A 16,347-nucleotide genomic window follows, 5' to 3' on the forward strand; every position below is an offset into this window, starting at 1 on the left:
AAGAAGGACAGAGAGCTGTTGGAGAAGGGCCAGAGGAGGGCCGCAAAGATCATCAGGGGGCTGGAGCACCTCCCCTGTGAAGACAGACTGAGGGAGCTGGGCTTGTTCAGCGTGGAGTAAAGAAGGCTGTGGGGTGACCTCATTGCAGCCTTTCAGAACCTAAAGGGAGCCTACAAACAGGAGGGGAGTCAACTCTTTGAAAGGGTAGATAACAGCAGGACAAAGGGGAAATGGTTATAAGTTGAAGGAGTGAAGATTGAGGTTGGGTATCAGGGGGAATTTCTTTACTATGAGAGTGGTGAGCTGCTGGAACAGCTGCCCAGAGAGGGTGTGGATGCCCATCCATCCCTGTAGGTGTTGAAGGCCAGGTTGGATGGGGCCCTGGGCAGCCTGGTCTGCTTTAAATGTTGGTGGCCCTGCCTGTGGTGAGGAGGGGGGGGGTTGGACCTTCATGATCCTTGAGGTCCCTTCCAACCTGGGCCATTCTGTGATTCTGTGTATCTCAATAGATTTTTGGTATCCTTGATTTGTTCTACAGAAGTCACAGCTGCTCTGACTCAACATGCTGATGTTTTCTTGGTGTTCTAGTTTACAGGAGACAAGTGTAAGACCAGTTGCTTCGAACAGGGATGCTGCATACGCAGAGCTTGTCCTTGATGTTTCTCCAAAGACACAACGGGTTATCCTGAAAAAGAAGGTACCAATACATGGTTGATTTTATTGAAATACTGTTGCTCCGTGATGAAATAAAATCAGGAGCTGGTAGAAGGAAAAAAGAAAATTGTAATGATGGTACTTTGTAAGGCTAGTTATAAGTTATAGCATTTGATAGGAAAACAGAGCAGTAGTATTTGCTCTGAACTGCTGTATTCATTGAAATCTTGAATTCTTGTGCAACAGGAGCCAGGAAAGCGATCCCAGCTTTGGAGGATGACTGGCACAGGAATGCTCTGCCATGAAGGCTCCTCTGTTCCTCATAACCCTCATAAACCTTCACCACAATCTGTGGAGTCTTGTATGATTTTAGATATTGCTGGTCTGGCAGCTGTCACAGATAACAGGTATTGCAAATACAGTTTGTAGCGAAACTGTACGATGTCCTTGAATGCATGCTTTACGTGATGTTTTCCGAGTAAGGAAAGGAATTATTGTGAAGACCTGTATGAGCTGAATTCTATCTGGTATCAGGAACAGGCTTCACAATCACTTCAAGATCATCAGTATTTTTCCAAATCAAGGCATATTTAATATTTTTTTCAGCAGCTAGTTGTTAAAACACTCGAGAAGTAAGATGAGGGAAATGAACAGAACATGAGAGTGAAAGCAGGGAGTTGGAATCATCCTCAGTTCGGGTTTGTTGTGCTTTCATTGCAGGTATGAGCCCCTCATGTTGAGGAAGCCTGATCGGCGGCGCAGCACCACCCAGACATGGAGTTTTCGTGATGGGAAGTTGACCTGTGGTATTCATGGACTGGTTGTCCAGGTCAGTACTGCTCATACTTCAAACTTGTTTTCACTGTTCCCTTTATGGATAACAGGAATTTGAGCTTGTTATTGAGGAGAGGTCAAAGTTCTGAGTCCAAAGTTTGGGTTAAAAAGGAGACCAGACCTACACAGCAGCTCATGTTCTAAACAGAAGTTCAAAAGTTCTCATCAATTACAAATAATTAAATCCTGCATTATTAATTTGAAAGTAAGTAACTACAGAAATAATAGTATATGATTGTTGAAAATAATCGGCATAATATAAACAGAGTCTCAATATTCTCATAGAACCAATTTGAAAATGCTGAAGTGTCAACCAATAGAGTCAGAGTTTGTTAAAGAATTTTGCTACTTTGACCATTTTTATCCATTGCTTACAGGCAAAAGTTGAATAAATTATTCTACATATTGTTGAAGTAGCAAACTGTGTTTGTGGTGACGTATATTCTTTCTGGATATTTCAATGATCGTTTTGTGATTAAATTAATGCACCTTAGCAAGTTACTTCCCAGCTTGCAGCAGCCCAGAAGCCCCTCATTGCTGCATTAAGGTGCCTGGGGCTGAGTTTCAGTCTATTACTCCTTAGATGGAGAAGTGAAACATGCTTTAAATTCATATGTATGAACAGTTATCCAAAGTTCTACCTGTCGTGTTTTTTTTCTGTTGTTTTTGACTTCTTTTTTTTTATCCAGGCAAAGGGAGGAATATCAGGTCTCCATGATGGAGCAGAAGTTGTTCTCGGTCCAGACACTTCTCTTGAGCTTTTGGAGTCGGTTCCACCAGAACAGCAGTTTATAAACCAGAAGATGAGGCCTGGCTCAGGAGTGCTGGCTGTTCGAGTCATCCCAGATGGGCCAACTCGAGTTCTGCAGGTGAGAGTCCTTCATTAACCTGAATTATTATCTCAATGTTTGCTTGTGCTTGAAGCGCATTCACACCCTACGCCTCTAAATTCTTAGAAATAGCTGTTATTTATGAATAATCCGCTTTGTTTTTTATTAGATAACAGATTCTAACCAACGCAGAAACGATCGTTTATCCGGCGGAGGAGACGAACTTCCAATTACAGAGCAAGATCTACGCAGATTGAAAAACCCAAATGCGGAGCAAGAATTAGAAGTGAGACGTTACACTTCGTATCTTTCTATTCTCTTTCATCTTCTATTTTTTCAAAGCTGTGTGGTGAGGTTTTGGTCTGGTTTAGTTTCGCTGTCGTTCCATTTTGACCATGTTTACCTCTTGCTGTGAACGTGTACATTTTCCTGCATCCTTCTTCTTAGATTCTGGGTTTGTAAGTCTGTGGTCTCTTTATGTAAAGAATTAATCATTAATTGAACTGTTCAGCAGCTCTGGAGATAAGTCTAAAATCAAACTTCTTCAAAGAATATATTCAGTACCACAGGCTTTTCTTCAAGGCTTTTCTTTTTCTAATGCTCTTCCTGCAGGTGCTTGTGAAACTGGAAGGTGGAATAGGATTGTCATTAGTCAACAAAGTCCCCGAAGAGCTCATATTTGCAAGCCTCACAAGAATTAATGTCCACTACACACAAATGTCAGCAAGTCAGGTGCTGGAGCTCAGCGTGCAGGATGTGCAGGTATTTGTTGTTACGAAACAAATATGTTTGTTCGTGGATCTTTAGGGATGCTGGGAAGTGTTTGGAGCTCTTAATGAGATTTCAGCTCCTGAACGTCAGAAGCTTTCCTTGGCATCAGTTTTGGTCTTTCATTATCCTTTATTACTGATAGTTTGGATGATGAAGATGTATTTTGCTCCATGTTATTAATTTCTAATTGTTTGGTAAGTTAGATTTTTTTATTTTGGTGCTATGTAATGAAAAAAAGCCACTCAAAGCAGGAGTCCTGATGCTGAATATCACAGTATGAGGCACAGAAACCTCTTAACTGTTGAATTTCCAAGTAGATTCTTATTCTAACTTCAAAGTTTTGCAGTTCAGTCTTTCAGATTCAGAATGAGCAAATGAAACTGTGATAATTTCTTCTGCATCATTAGAACTCTGTTCCCATTGCGAGTTTTCCTTCATGGAGTGTATATTTTCTTTTAGATTACAATAATAAATGGATACTCTCGAGTTAAAGAAACCTGGTTTTGCTGCTTGTTGTGACTTATTTTGTTGTTTATCTTTTCCATGCTGTAGGTGGACAACCAGCTCATTGGCACCACGCGGCCTTTTATGCTCTTCCTGACACCTCGAATGAGTGAAAATGAGCCTGTTGTGGAGACTGCTCCTGCAGTGGAAGTGAATGCCATGAAATTCCCCAGTAAGAATGCACTGACTGATATATACAAGGTAAACCACAGACTTTTGGTTGTGCCATTCAAATTTCAATCTGGTTCAATGGTTCACCTGTTCTTAATTTTTTACTAGCAATCTGAGTGAAGTCATTTGTTGAATGAGGATTGAGGCACTCAGGCAGGACACACTGTCCACATTCTCGTCTTCATAGTGCTTGAAACTGCAGTTCGGTGATTAACAGGGTTTAAAAAAATAAAGCACAAATTAATGAGATCACTGTAAATGTCCATCATGTTATTTCTCAAGCCAGTTGCTCTTCAGAATTAGTTGGTTTTGCATAGTGAACCCTAATATCTGTGCCGTGTTTTTGGTGACTTGTATGCAAGATGGTGGCAGCATGAACTCTGTTTTATGCCCTACAGTAATTCGTTTTGTTGGGAATTTTATCCACCAACTGGAGTTTTGTGAGGGCAAAAATCTGTGGTTATCAAAACCACTTGGAATCTCCGAGTGTGTATTTTGACACTCTTAAAAAGCAGCTGGTTTCGCTCTTGGAATCCAGTTTTGGGTCACATTCTGAAGCATCAGTATTGGGTAACAAGTGCAGTACATTCAAACAACAAAGAAATCTAACTCTGCATTTGTAGGTGAATTCAAGTGAAGGAAGCTACCAAAGACATTTTTGAAGGTGGGAATATTGATACAGTTCCATTCCAATGAAAATACTCTGTTAAATAGAACATATTGAATATATTGTCCTATTTAATGGCTCGCACAGGTTGTACTTCAAGTGCTAATACTGCAAACTGAGACTTGTTTATCTTTTTAGCATCTGATGATCACTGCCCGAAAGTTCACTGTTCAAATTGAAGAAAAGCTGCTTCTGAAGCTGTTGAGTTTCTTTGGCTATGCTCAGTCTGAATCAGGTATGGCACTGAATTACCATACTCATTTTTACAGTATGCTTAGCTGTTATGATCTTTGCATATGAATGAAGTTCAGAATGACTAGTGAGCTCTTAACTGCTTGGAGATTTGCACTGCTGGACAGAGCTGGAAAGCTCACGTCTCCATGGCCCCAAGCTGTTTGTGTATGCCCTGCTTGTTACAGTGTTCAGGCAATGACCCTTGTACCTGGCATTGTCCAGTGTGCAGTGGCTGAGCCACACCTCTCTGGGAAGTTTAGTGTTCATCTTAAGCTTATGTAGTTGGATTCATCTAACTTAAAGTCTTAGCTTTGTAGTGAAGAACAAAAAAATAAAGATACTGAATTTACCAGTCTGTCCTTTGTTTAAGTTTACTCCAGTGCCTTTTTCTGTTTGCTTGCTTACTTTCTGTACAGTCTCTAGTTTATCTGCTCATACTGATGTCATCCAGGATGCAAACAGTATCTTTTTTGTCATTTATGTTCAAAGTGTTCAGCTGTCCAGCCTATTGAATGTCTTCTCTGTGGGTGTTTTCTCTGTTCAGTAGTGATGATTGAAAGTATCAGTGTTGCTTGCTTTGTACAACATACTGATAATTGGTCAAACAAGGAAGGGTAAAGAAAGCAGAGAGGAAAAAGCTGTAAGGTCATGACTGTGCAGTAGGAAGGAAACTGTGTGTAGTTTGTATCACTTTGCTTCTGTGTGATGACAGATACATTCAGATCCAGATTAGAAGCTTAAACCGTGCGTTTGGGTGACTTTAATTTTATCTAACTACAAATATATTCAGGCTTTAGAGATGCAGGTGGACAGGAAAAGAATTCTTCAACCTCAAAGGTCAAGTTTGTGTCAGGAGGCATGAGTAATTTTGCTGACTACCCTAACAATTGCACATTGTTTTTATTTATATAGAGAAACCTGTAACTCCATACAGAGTCTGCTTCCATAACTGCATATGTGTCCAATTTATTCTAATTCCTGTGTTTTGTCTGCATGCAGAAGTTGAAAAGTATGATGAAAACCTCCATGAGAAGGTGGTTGAAAAAGGTGGGACACAAAAGCGATACTACTTTGAAAACCTGAAAATCAGTGTGCCTCAAATCAAGTTGAGCGTCTTCACTTCCAACAAGTTACCTTTGGATCTCAAGGTAAGCCTGAGCTTCTAGAGAGTGTGCTTCCCAACAAGGAGATGGTGTGTTCTGTGTGTTAACTGTCACAGTTAACGCCTTGTTCATTCAGTTCTATAGCCCAGGGGAGGAGGGAGAGAACAACAATCACAGTAGAACCTTTGTAGAGGTTTTTCTAACTACCTCTAATGTTTCTGGAGGGCTTTGACATGGCAGTCTGCTCATGTGGAGGTAGACAGATTATTTTTATTAGAGACTACTATTAACAAAGTCGCCTTATGTAATATCTGATAGTTAAACAGGAAATTACTTCCTACCAAAGTGAATAATGAGGGCTACTCCAGTTAGTCATCCATTTACTAAAAAAAAAATAAATAGGCCCTTTCTTGCATACATAAATGGGACTGTAATTTACCTTAATTACCTGCAGATGGCAGAAAAACTCATGTTACTCGCTACTGAGTGTGATTAGGTGGCTACTGTAGGAAATGCAGCACAAGTATCAGGCTTCAGATTTCCTGATCTTGGTGGCTATGCTAATGTTGTTATAAAGAACTGAACTAAAGCAATCTAGAGCAGAATGTTTAAAGGACCTTCAACAATCTAGTCCAACCACCTGATATATAGACTGTACAGGATACAGGTGGCCCATGGGCTAATTACTGCCTTTGTTTTCTTCCTTGATGATAATTGAAAAGGCTGGTTAAAGAATTTGGGTACACCAAGTGATGAAACATGCCTTAATCTTACAGGAAACTAGGGATGCTATTCCAGCTCATCCTGACAATCCATAGAAGCTCAGCAAGGCGGAAAACACCTTGTTTTTATATTGTTTAAATAGTTTAACTGACCATTAAAACAGTTAAAGAGAAGTGCTAAACATGGAGCTTTCAACACGCTTTGTTTTGAATATGAATGTCAAGTGTAGGAGGCTGCGTACATCTTGAAGGGTGTTTAATCACTGTCTAATTACTGAACAAATGTTCATTAATTTGTTCATGTCTTGCAAGTAAAAGGTTTGTAGAGTGACTGCCCTCTGAATCAAAGCATCTGCATAGCAGTGGCAAACTACTCCAGCAGATAAGCTTTTGGCTTGTTATCCATTTAAAGATTCATTCGTTTGAGTGCTGTGAATGAGAAGTAGAGGGGGAAAAATTAATTAGCAATATCTTTTATTTAATTAGGCATTGAAAAGCACACTGGGATTTCCTCTAATCCGATTTGAAGATGCTGTGATTAATCTGGATCCTTTCACTAGGGTCCATCCATATGAAACTCAGGAGTTTATCATTAATGACATACTGAAACACTTCCAAGAGGTAAGTGCCATTCAGATTTGGGTGAGGGAAAGGCTGATGGATGAGTTCTCTAGTGAGGACTAGTGGGACTCTTGGTTATAAAGGGTGTTACTTGCTTGGGTATGCAGAGAAATACCATGATAATGTAAGCACCACACTTCAAGGTGAAGCTGTTCTTGTTCTTAGTGATACTTGTGTGTTAATTTATAGCATTTCTCCATTTTTAATCAACCTTGCTGCCGTTAACACGAGAATATTTCAACCTTCCTGTTGCTTTTACAGGAGTTGCTTAGTCAGGCAGCGAGGATTTTAGGTTCTGTGGATTTCCTGGGCAACCCCATGGGGCTCCTGAATGACGTTTCAGAAGGCGTTACTGGACTTATCAAGTATGGCAACGTTGGTGGTCTCATAAGAAATGTCACGCATGGAGTCTCCAATTCTGCTGCAAAGGTAATAATTACCATAATAAAGTTTGTTAAAAATAGGAAATGGGTAGAACAGACTTTAAATGGATTGCTTCCTATTCTGTTTCCTGGGTAAAAATGGCATCTGGAATGTAGATCTTTAGGAATGCCTATATGTGCATTTCAGAGATGCTGGTAACCCTGCACAAAGCAGTGTGCCATCTTACGGATGTCCATTAGTTTTTCAGATTGAATGCAGTAGTTAATGATGTTTTAGGTCTCTGGCTCAGCTGTGGCATCATCTCCTGTGTGCACGTGAGCCGAGCTGTATTACCTTGGTTATCAAAACTAAAGCTCTATGGGAACTGGAGTACTTAGAGCATTACTTGGTACAATTGAAGAATTATTGATTTTATTTTGGGGGGCTGATTCAGCTGATGCAAAAGTGAATTGTTCTACAAATGCTTCAGTTGCTTTTCTTTTCATGTGCCACATAGCTACAAACTAACAGGTTTTAGATTGCTGTGCCTTCAGCTTAATGCTAGGATTGGTGCGCAGTGAACATTCTTTTGTCCATCCAGATAATGACTGAGAGAACACTATTCTGTCAGTGTTATTAACTGAAAATAACTGCTTTGGTGCCTAAGAGAACACAGCAGCCAAAAGCAGGAAAAGATTTTGGTCATGGTCTGCATAATGTTTGATCCCAAGCAAACAAACATATGCTGGTGGGTAGCATTGGAATAACATCTTGACACGAGGGCTTTGTTATTATTAAATGTCATTTATTGTAGTTCCTAAATGTGGGGAGTCTGTGTGTAAGGAGGAGGATGGTGTCACGAGGGAGATGTGGCAAAGAGACCTAAATGAGGTTTGGTCAGAAGGGATTAAAAGTGCTTTCTGTGATAGTGAGCTGTAATAGCTGGTTAGTGGTACTTTAGTGTACTTGCAGGTAGGTGGCATTAAAGTGTGCAGCAGCTGATACAGCCAGGTGAAACTGGCACTCAAGATCTGCCTTGCCCTGTCTTTTTCTTGTGGTGAGAAAAGAAGATCAGAAAGGCAAGAGGTTGTATTTGCATAATTACACACAGCTCCACAGGGATGTTTCCAGCTGCCATAGAGATCATTGCCAGGTACGTGGCTGTGAGCTGAACTGTGAGGAGGATGATATAAACTTTCTCTAAACCCACTGCTTCATTCCCTGCGTTACCCCATTAGAACCTTCACAGTGACTTAAAATAAGTCCTGTTTCCATCTCATCTGAGATCCACACAGAGTGCTGTAAAGATGTGCTTAAGATGTCTTGAAGTGCACGTGTTGTGAGTGTCAGCACTACAGATACAGCTTATCCACACTGTTGAGTGGGATCCTCACTGAGCTTCTGTTAGACAGCATCCATCTGTGCCAGCGCTTGTGTCCACGCTTCCTCCTCACGGCTCCTGTCTCCTGTGGCCCATCCACTCCGCCCAATAGAGAACGTTTCCTTACAGTTTTCCTTTCCATAAAGCGTTGTTTCCTCGCTGCAATCACATCTGCAGCAACAGGCTCATAAATCTTTCTCTAAAAGGCACGAGCCTTCCTCTGTTTCCCACAAGGGCAAGGTCACGCTTTGAACTTTGCAGTCATTTGTAACCAAGGGGTTTCTGAAACAACATTTTCAAAGGCAGAGGGGCTGTTGGATGCTGAACTCCTCTCGAAATTCACCAGGACCTGAACGCCTGCTTCCCGTTTATACCTTTGAAAATCACCCCATGGACTGTTTATTTGCCTTGCCAGGTATTTTTTCTCTCTTTCCTTCATACATCCGAAGTGTCTGAGGTGCAAGGCTCACACTGTTGCCTTCTAAAAACCTTTCTATATTGATTGTGTATTTATTCTTTCCTCCAGTATTACCTTTGCTGCATGGAAGATGGTCATAAAGAAGGCTAAGATGATCAGGATGATTTCTTCTGTGTGTGTCTTCTGCTACTCCTAGGCATCTAAATCTGCCTCAGGTTTCACAGTTGTTTCTGTGCAGTACAACTGCACCTTCTGACAGCATGTGTGTGTGTTTACAGAGTAGAGCATTGTTTCCTACTCTACCATTAACACGATCTGTGATCACGTTATGTTAGGGAACAAAATAGAGAGGAAAATAATTCCAATTACTAAAGAAAATCACCACTGAAACAACAGATCCATTTCACCTCTCTCCCTTGGTGCTGTCTATAGAGAAAAGGTCATTAAATGCCTTTTCACCACAGACATTTCCACCTGGTTCAGCTGTGCCATAGAGGTCCTCACATTCTGCAGCTCATCTAGTGTGGCTGCTAACTGATGTAGGCAGACAACCCAGCCTCTCTCCTGCTTGTGAAAGAGATCTCCATGGAGCTTGTTCTGGGTACCTGACTTCAAAGTGTCTTCAGTAAAATTCTATACTGGATTTTAAGATGAATTAGCTTTTAAAATGTGAATGGAAAATAAACCTAAATGCTGCAGTCATCGCTTTAAACCTAACACTGCTTGACTGAATTGAAAAGTAAGCGATTTGGGTCGTATCTGGTTTTGTCATTTTATTGCTTTTGTATTTTATAGTTCTGTTGCTTATCCCTGTAATGGCTTTTCCATGCATTTCAGAGCACACAGTGGGTAATGCCTTCTTTCAAGTGAAGAGCTGCAGTGTATTTAAGTTGGCACAAAACCTTAGGTTAAGTAAAGTTCACTATAGAGAGGTTTGTAGATTTTATCCCTTGGAGACACTGAGTTCTGTATTTTAAAAAGTTCTTTGATCCTAAATATAGACACCTGAGGGAATTTCATTCCCTCTGAATGGAGCCTTCTATAGTTGCCATATGCGTAGAAATGTCCTGAATTCCTGGCATTCACACTTCATTTCCCCTTCAGGCATGATGGTTCTAAATCCTAAGCTGTTCCTGTTTCTGAGGTGTTTCAGTTAGAATGGAGTTCTGAACACTGTGTCACTGTCTGAGCTGTCTGTGACCCCAGCACATCCAGCCCAGCTGGGAGCACCTCTCTGGGCACCCTGTTCTACCTCTGGACCCACTCAAGCAGGTGCATGGCTTTCCTGGGAAGTATATGGGTAACTGTGCTGATTTTGAGCTCTACTTTGGGAAAGCTGGTGGTTTTCCTTTACAAGAGTAGTCTGGATATTGAAATGGTGGGATTTAGTAGCCACGGTCACAGGTGGTTCAGCTTAAAGGTAACATTAGGTGGGTTTTCTTGTTTGATTGGTTTTAGTGCTCTCTTCTTGTTCTGATTCATTTCAGATTAAGGTTGTTCTCCTTCCATCTGCCCCACTGTTGTCCAGGGGTTGGTGCAGTTTGTCCAGGTAATGCTGGAGGTTCAAACTGTGAATATAGGAATGGACTTATTTATCATGTAGACAGAAGGAACTGTGGTCTGAGCCTACAGGTGTTAAATAGCCGGTGTGTTGTGTCGTATGTCACAGTTAGAATCTGAAGGAGGAAAAATGGGGTGCGGGTTTGGAGTTCACACTTCAGTCCTGACACGAGGCAGGCTAGGTCTCCCTGCTGTGTGTTTTAATGGGGAGCATATAGAAGGTTGTGTTTGATATGTTAAATAGAGATTTAAACTCAAAATTCCTTGGGTGTGCATCCCTGAGGAGGGAAGACAACGCTTCTGTGTCCTGAGGAGATCTCCAGGTCTGTGTGCTGTAATACAGTGTTACCGATCTGGATGTACAGAAGGGATGGCAGGCCGAGGGAATGGCCTTGCATGAGGTCTGCTCCGGAGGTAGGAACAGGTAATACATGAAAACAAACAGTAAAACATAGCCCTGTGTGCAGGCAGCAGCAGGGCTGGTAAAGATGTTGATTAAATACAGTCTGCCCCTGTGCCGGTGTGTTGTGCTGTGTCACCTCCATGGACCGGACTCAGGTTTTGGCCTCAGGTTTTCTGAATCCAGAGAATTTGGGTTGTTTTTTTTTTTAGGGAGGGGGTGATGGCAAAATAATTCCATTCCCAAAACACAAACAAACAGAAAGACCTTAAAGCTTGGCAAGAGTTAAAGTGGAGGTGGGGGGGCAGGGGGGGATTATCTGTTAAGAGTATTAGTTGTTTAATAAAGAGCGGTTGTCCTCCAGATGAACCCGCCAGTGACTCTGCAATTGGGGTCATTCCAAGTTCATGCTGTGGACTTTTGACTGCCTTCTGTGGATGTGAAAACAGCCGGCAGTCCCGCAGGGATCACTCGGCGGCCCGGTAACACAAAACTGTCCCAGCGGGCACCTGCCGGCCTGGCCATAGAGCCCTGAGGAGCCAGGATGGGGACACCCGGCTGTGGGCGGCCGCGGGTTGCCGGCCAGCAGGCCCTGTCAGGAGGCATTAGGGGCTTAGTTAACGAGGGGATGTGAGCTAATTAAAGTGCCTTTCCTTTGGTTATATGACACGGAATCTCAAGGAACGTATGTTTGTACAGCGGGAAAAACCATTGTCTCGGTGTCAGTAATTCAGAGAGGACCAAAGTTGACGCGTCTCTTAAAATGAGAGGCTGATGATAGCATTGTGCTGATTTAGGGTTTTCTGTATTAAGGCTGTGTCAGATCTGTTCTCAGCTCCGTTACACACTGCTGACCTGGTTATGAGTGTGCCCTGGGCTTGGCCGAAACCATCTTCTGCAGGGGCTGTTCTATCTAACCTATGAATTAAAGCAGAAAAAGTGCCCTAAGCCCATTGTGGCTGAGTCCACAAAGCTTTCAGTCTCAGCTCCTGAGCACTTATCTTCCGGGGAGGGGGACAGAAGCCACAGCCAGCATATCTTGTGGAGCAGCTTCAGATATGCAGGAATTTTAAATCTGAGGAGAAAAAAAACCCACTATTCTTTCAGAAATATTTAAAGGCCTTTGTTAGTGCCATTACAATGCAAGGCTGAGCAAAGAAGAAGATAGGGGAATCATAAAATCACAGGGTGGTTTGGGTTGGAAGGGACCTTTAAGACCATCCATTTCCACCCCCCTGCTGTAGGCAGGGACATCTCCCACCAGCCCAGGTTGCTCAGAGCCCGCCCAGCCTGGCCTTGAGCATCTCCAGGGTGGGGGCATCCACAGCCTCACTGAGCAACCTGTTCCTGTCTCACCACCCTCACAGTAAAGAATCTCTTCCTAATATCTAGTCTAAACCTACCCTCTTCCAGTTTAAAGCCATTTCCCCTTGTCGTGTTGCTACGTGCCCTCATAAAGAGGGTATGTACCAAGGGAAGTGTTTCGTTTGGAACTGTTGTATTTCATTGCCAAAAGCTAGTGCAAAATCTCCTCTAAAATAGATATTGCAGGTTTGAGAGACGTAGAAAATAAATATAATTTTAATGGTGCTGCTTGAAGGCAAATAACCAGAAGGGATGAAACATAACAGGTAGGCATTAAGTGCTTAGATGCAGTGCATTGTATTACATGGTTGAACAGCACTTGGAAAGCTTCCTTGCCTTCCTTGTTGAGTAGAAGTTGATAAGTTCAAAACATAAAAGTGAAACTCCAATGGAAGGAACCTCTCATTTCTAATGCTGTCAATTGACTTGAGTTTAGGTTGTCATCTGTAGTTACATGTTTACAAGAGAAGAGTTCAGTGCGCGTAACGTGCTGACATTGATAATAAAATGTATTTAGGTATTATTTAAAGAAACAATAATGATAAGCTAAGAAGACAGCTTAGAAAAAAAAGGTAAAATGATATTCTAAGTAGTTACGTAAGTAAAACATTTTGCACCAGGTAAGTTGAACAAAATACACTTTGGGAGGTGGGTGTTCAGTATTCCCCAGTTCACACACTGTGTTTCCATGCATGAGGGTTTTTTCCCCATATGAGTGTGACCATTGCCTGCATGGGGTGTTCAGTTCAAGAGCAGCATGAAGGGCAGCAAGGAGTGTTCTTCAAAGGCTGAAAGCTGAGCAAACCCTGTGATTTCTAATTGCAGTGCAGTTGGTTATGAGGTTTGCGCTGAAATTCAGGCTAACCTGTATTTAATTCAATTTAATCACTTTCTTCCTTAACATTCCATGCGATGTTCAGCTTTGCTCAGTCAATAATATTTGTAAAAGTGCAATTCTCTGATGCTAGAATTACAATGGAATGTTTGGACTTAAGTCATAATTGTGTATTTATCCTTTTGGGATGTCCTTCGAGAACAAAGCAGTGCCAAAAGCTTAAAAAGACTTTAAGAGATTACTTAAAACTGATTTCCATGCTGTGTGCCTCATGCATCTGGCTTAGAGGGAACATGCAGTACAAAGTCTAGAATTAACTCTGTTTTCGTTTGCTCTGAATTCTTCCTGTGCCCCATAAGCCTCATTATTTAGCATCAGCTTGGATTCACAAATGCTGTATATGGTTCTGTTTTGTTGGTAGTGCTGTTTTGTGTCCTGTTGTTGATTGAAACAGCGAAGGGGTTGGGATTGGACTCCATGAACTTTAGAGGTCTCTTCCAATTCCTGATGTTCTGTGACTGTTAGTACCTGTAGTGGCACAACTCAAATCTGCCTGGAGTTGGTAGTCTGGAAGCCCCATAGTTGGCTTTAGTTGGAGATGTAAGCTGGCTCTTCAGTGCTGCCTTCTCACCTGTACCCAACCTACATGGCTGGCTTCACTTGGTAACCAGGAAAAGGTCTCTGAAGTGGGGAAAAAAAGACCAATACCACATTACTGATTCCTTTGATTAGCAACAAGCATAAAGAATGCTTACCAGTTCTAGTCAGTACTGAGATGTTGGGCTGTTCCTGCTGCCTGGTTGTCTGAGTATGCATTAATGTAGCTTTCAGATTGTATCCATAAAATACCATTTTCAGGACTGGACAGATTTCTTAATGAGGTTTGAATTCTGAAGGCCTGTTGTCTGAAGGCGCCTTTAGTTTTCATAGCAGCTCCTCTAATCCTCTTAAAGGAAACCATTTGCGCATGCACACGCAGAATCCAATGCTAAACACAACTAATAGATAACATCAGGTTGGTTTGTATTTCGAGGCTAATTAAAAAAAATATCATCTAATTTAAGTTCACAGAGAGGTCAGAAGAACTGCTGCCAGTGATTTCTATGCTCTGCTTAGTGTCCATACTGTCGAGTCATAAGAAGGGGTCGTGGGATGTGATTTTCATTCATGTTGCCAAAGTAAAGCCCATTTGTTCAGCAAATTGGAGCTGCTGGGCTGGTTTGGTTTTGTGCTGGAAAGAATTACCTGAAAGAAGGAAAATGGTGTCACTGGTGGAAAAGGAAGCTGGCCTGGAAAAACTGGTAGGAGGAGGAAGGTCTTAGGCATGGCATTGGGCGCACTATTTCCTTTGTAATTCCCAGAGTATCAGAATTTCACACCAGGTCTTAGTGTAAGAATGAGTGTAAGAATGCTGGTGTTAGCTAAAGGTACAGGAGAACAACCAACTCCACGTGACCAAAAGGCACTCTTGTTTGGAGGTTATGATAGGAAAATGCCTGCTGGGAGTCTCTTTCCATCCTGAATATGAAAGTTTGGGAGTTTGTTGGTTTTTGTTTGGTGTCCCTTTGTTTGGATCCTTGCTCCTCCTCTTGGTTTGAGTAGCACTAAATGGGAGGCGCAGGTTGATGAACTTCAGAGATCTCTTAATGGCAAAAAAAAGCTGGAGTAACTGCACATGTATAAAAGAAGAGCTGTATCAGTCTGTGTTTCACAACTAAAATACAGGGATTTCTTCAGCAAACCTACATAAAAGAAGCAGCTTTTTTCTTTTAATAACATAAATGGTTGTTCTTTTCCAGTTTGCTGGGACCTTGTCAGATGGTTTGGGAAAGACAATGGACAACAGACATCAGACTGAGCGCGAATACATCCGCTATCACGCTGCAACGAGTGGAGAGCACCTTGTTGCGGGCATCCATGGCCTTGCACATGGTAAGCTCAACTTGTTTCACTCTTACAGTAATGAGCAGATGGAAAAGAATGGTGCTCTGCAGTTTGCATTACTCTTGGGCGGTGAGTTGTGGCCTTGGGGGCTTCACTTTGGAATAAGGTCTCTTCAGTTGTAATTGTAAGAAAGAACTTCTTGAATTAAATTTTAGAGAACATTTATCCCAGACCTTCAGTCTCTGTAGCTACAAAATACCCACACAGAGCCTTCCTGGGAGCCAGGCACACAAACTGAAATGCCCATGGCTGGATTTTAACCTTTCTGCTTTCAGTTCACAAAACGTGAGTTTCCTCTGAATCAATTCCTCATTTTGAAGCAACATTTCACCAGTTGGGTGATTTATTATTATTTGTTTTAACCTTCTTTTTAATTCAAATCCGAATGTGGGTAATTAATTAGTGTAAAAGACGGCAGGCCTAGGCATAATTTGGCCAGAATCTCACATCAATTTAGCTCATGATTTATCTGTTGAAGAAAGTTAAATCAGTGCGAGCCAAATTTAAAACAAATATTTATATTTTGCATCATCTTGACCCAGTTTGTTTAAATGTCATTCTTGGAGTGCGACCATTGCAGGCTGCATCGTTTTGCTTTGCCTAAAACAACAGCAATGTTCTGTGCTGAGCAGGAGTCTTTACCCCAGTGTCCTGTCACTGTGCAGGTATTTAAGTGGATCATGAGAAGTCTCTCTCCTACTCACCTCATGTGTTGTCAAGTCTACTATAACCAATATTAGCCCAAATGGAGGAAAACTGAAATATTTCAGATCTTGCTGAGAAGTCAATTAAAATGACTTAACCAATAATTAGTGGGACTGTTTTAGTTTCAGTTCTGTGCAATTTTTACACGCTTCCCACCACTCCATTAAATCCTGTCTGATGAAATGCAGGAATTAACCATCATCTACAGTTATTCAGGAGAAGTGATTGCAAGGCTTTGTTCTCAGGTTTGCAAGTGAAGGTGCTG

General features: G+C 41.7%; 1 protein-coding gene across 8 annotated transcripts in view; it reads left to right on the forward strand.

Annotated features, from left to right (window-relative positions):
• Positions 1 to 16,347, forward strand: part of VPS13D (vacuolar protein sorting 13 homolog D) — a 75,639-nt gene that overhangs the window by 39,857 nt on the left and 19,435 nt on the right. For all 8 annotated transcript variants that reach the window (XM_085508923.1, XM_015882326.3, XM_015882330.3 and 5 more), the window contains 12 exons: positions 589 to 697; positions 901 to 1,061; positions 1,375 to 1,483; positions 2,178 to 2,357; positions 2,488 to 2,604; positions 2,931 to 3,080; positions 3,642 to 3,794; positions 4,570 to 4,666; positions 5,665 to 5,813; positions 6,977 to 7,111; positions 7,373 to 7,540; positions 15,233 to 15,365. In XM_085508923.1, the coding sequence (XP_085365049.1) occupies positions 589 to 697; positions 901 to 1,061; positions 1,375 to 1,483; positions 2,178 to 2,357; positions 2,488 to 2,604; positions 2,931 to 3,080; positions 3,642 to 3,794; positions 4,570 to 4,666; positions 5,665 to 5,813; positions 6,977 to 7,111; positions 7,373 to 7,540; positions 15,233 to 15,365 (1,661 nt within the window). The remainder of the gene's footprint in view (positions 1 to 588; positions 698 to 900; positions 1,062 to 1,374; positions 1,484 to 2,177; positions 2,358 to 2,487; positions 2,605 to 2,930; positions 3,081 to 3,641; positions 3,795 to 4,569; positions 4,667 to 5,664; positions 5,814 to 6,976; positions 7,112 to 7,372; positions 7,541 to 15,232; positions 15,366 to 16,347) is intronic.

Source organism: Coturnix japonica, chromosome 9 (genome assembly GCF_054131305.1).
Source record: "Coturnix japonica strain WE chromosome 9, WE-NBRP24, whole genome shotgun sequence".
Lineage (NCBI taxonomy): Eukaryota > Metazoa > Chordata > Aves > Galliformes > Phasianidae > Coturnix > Coturnix japonica.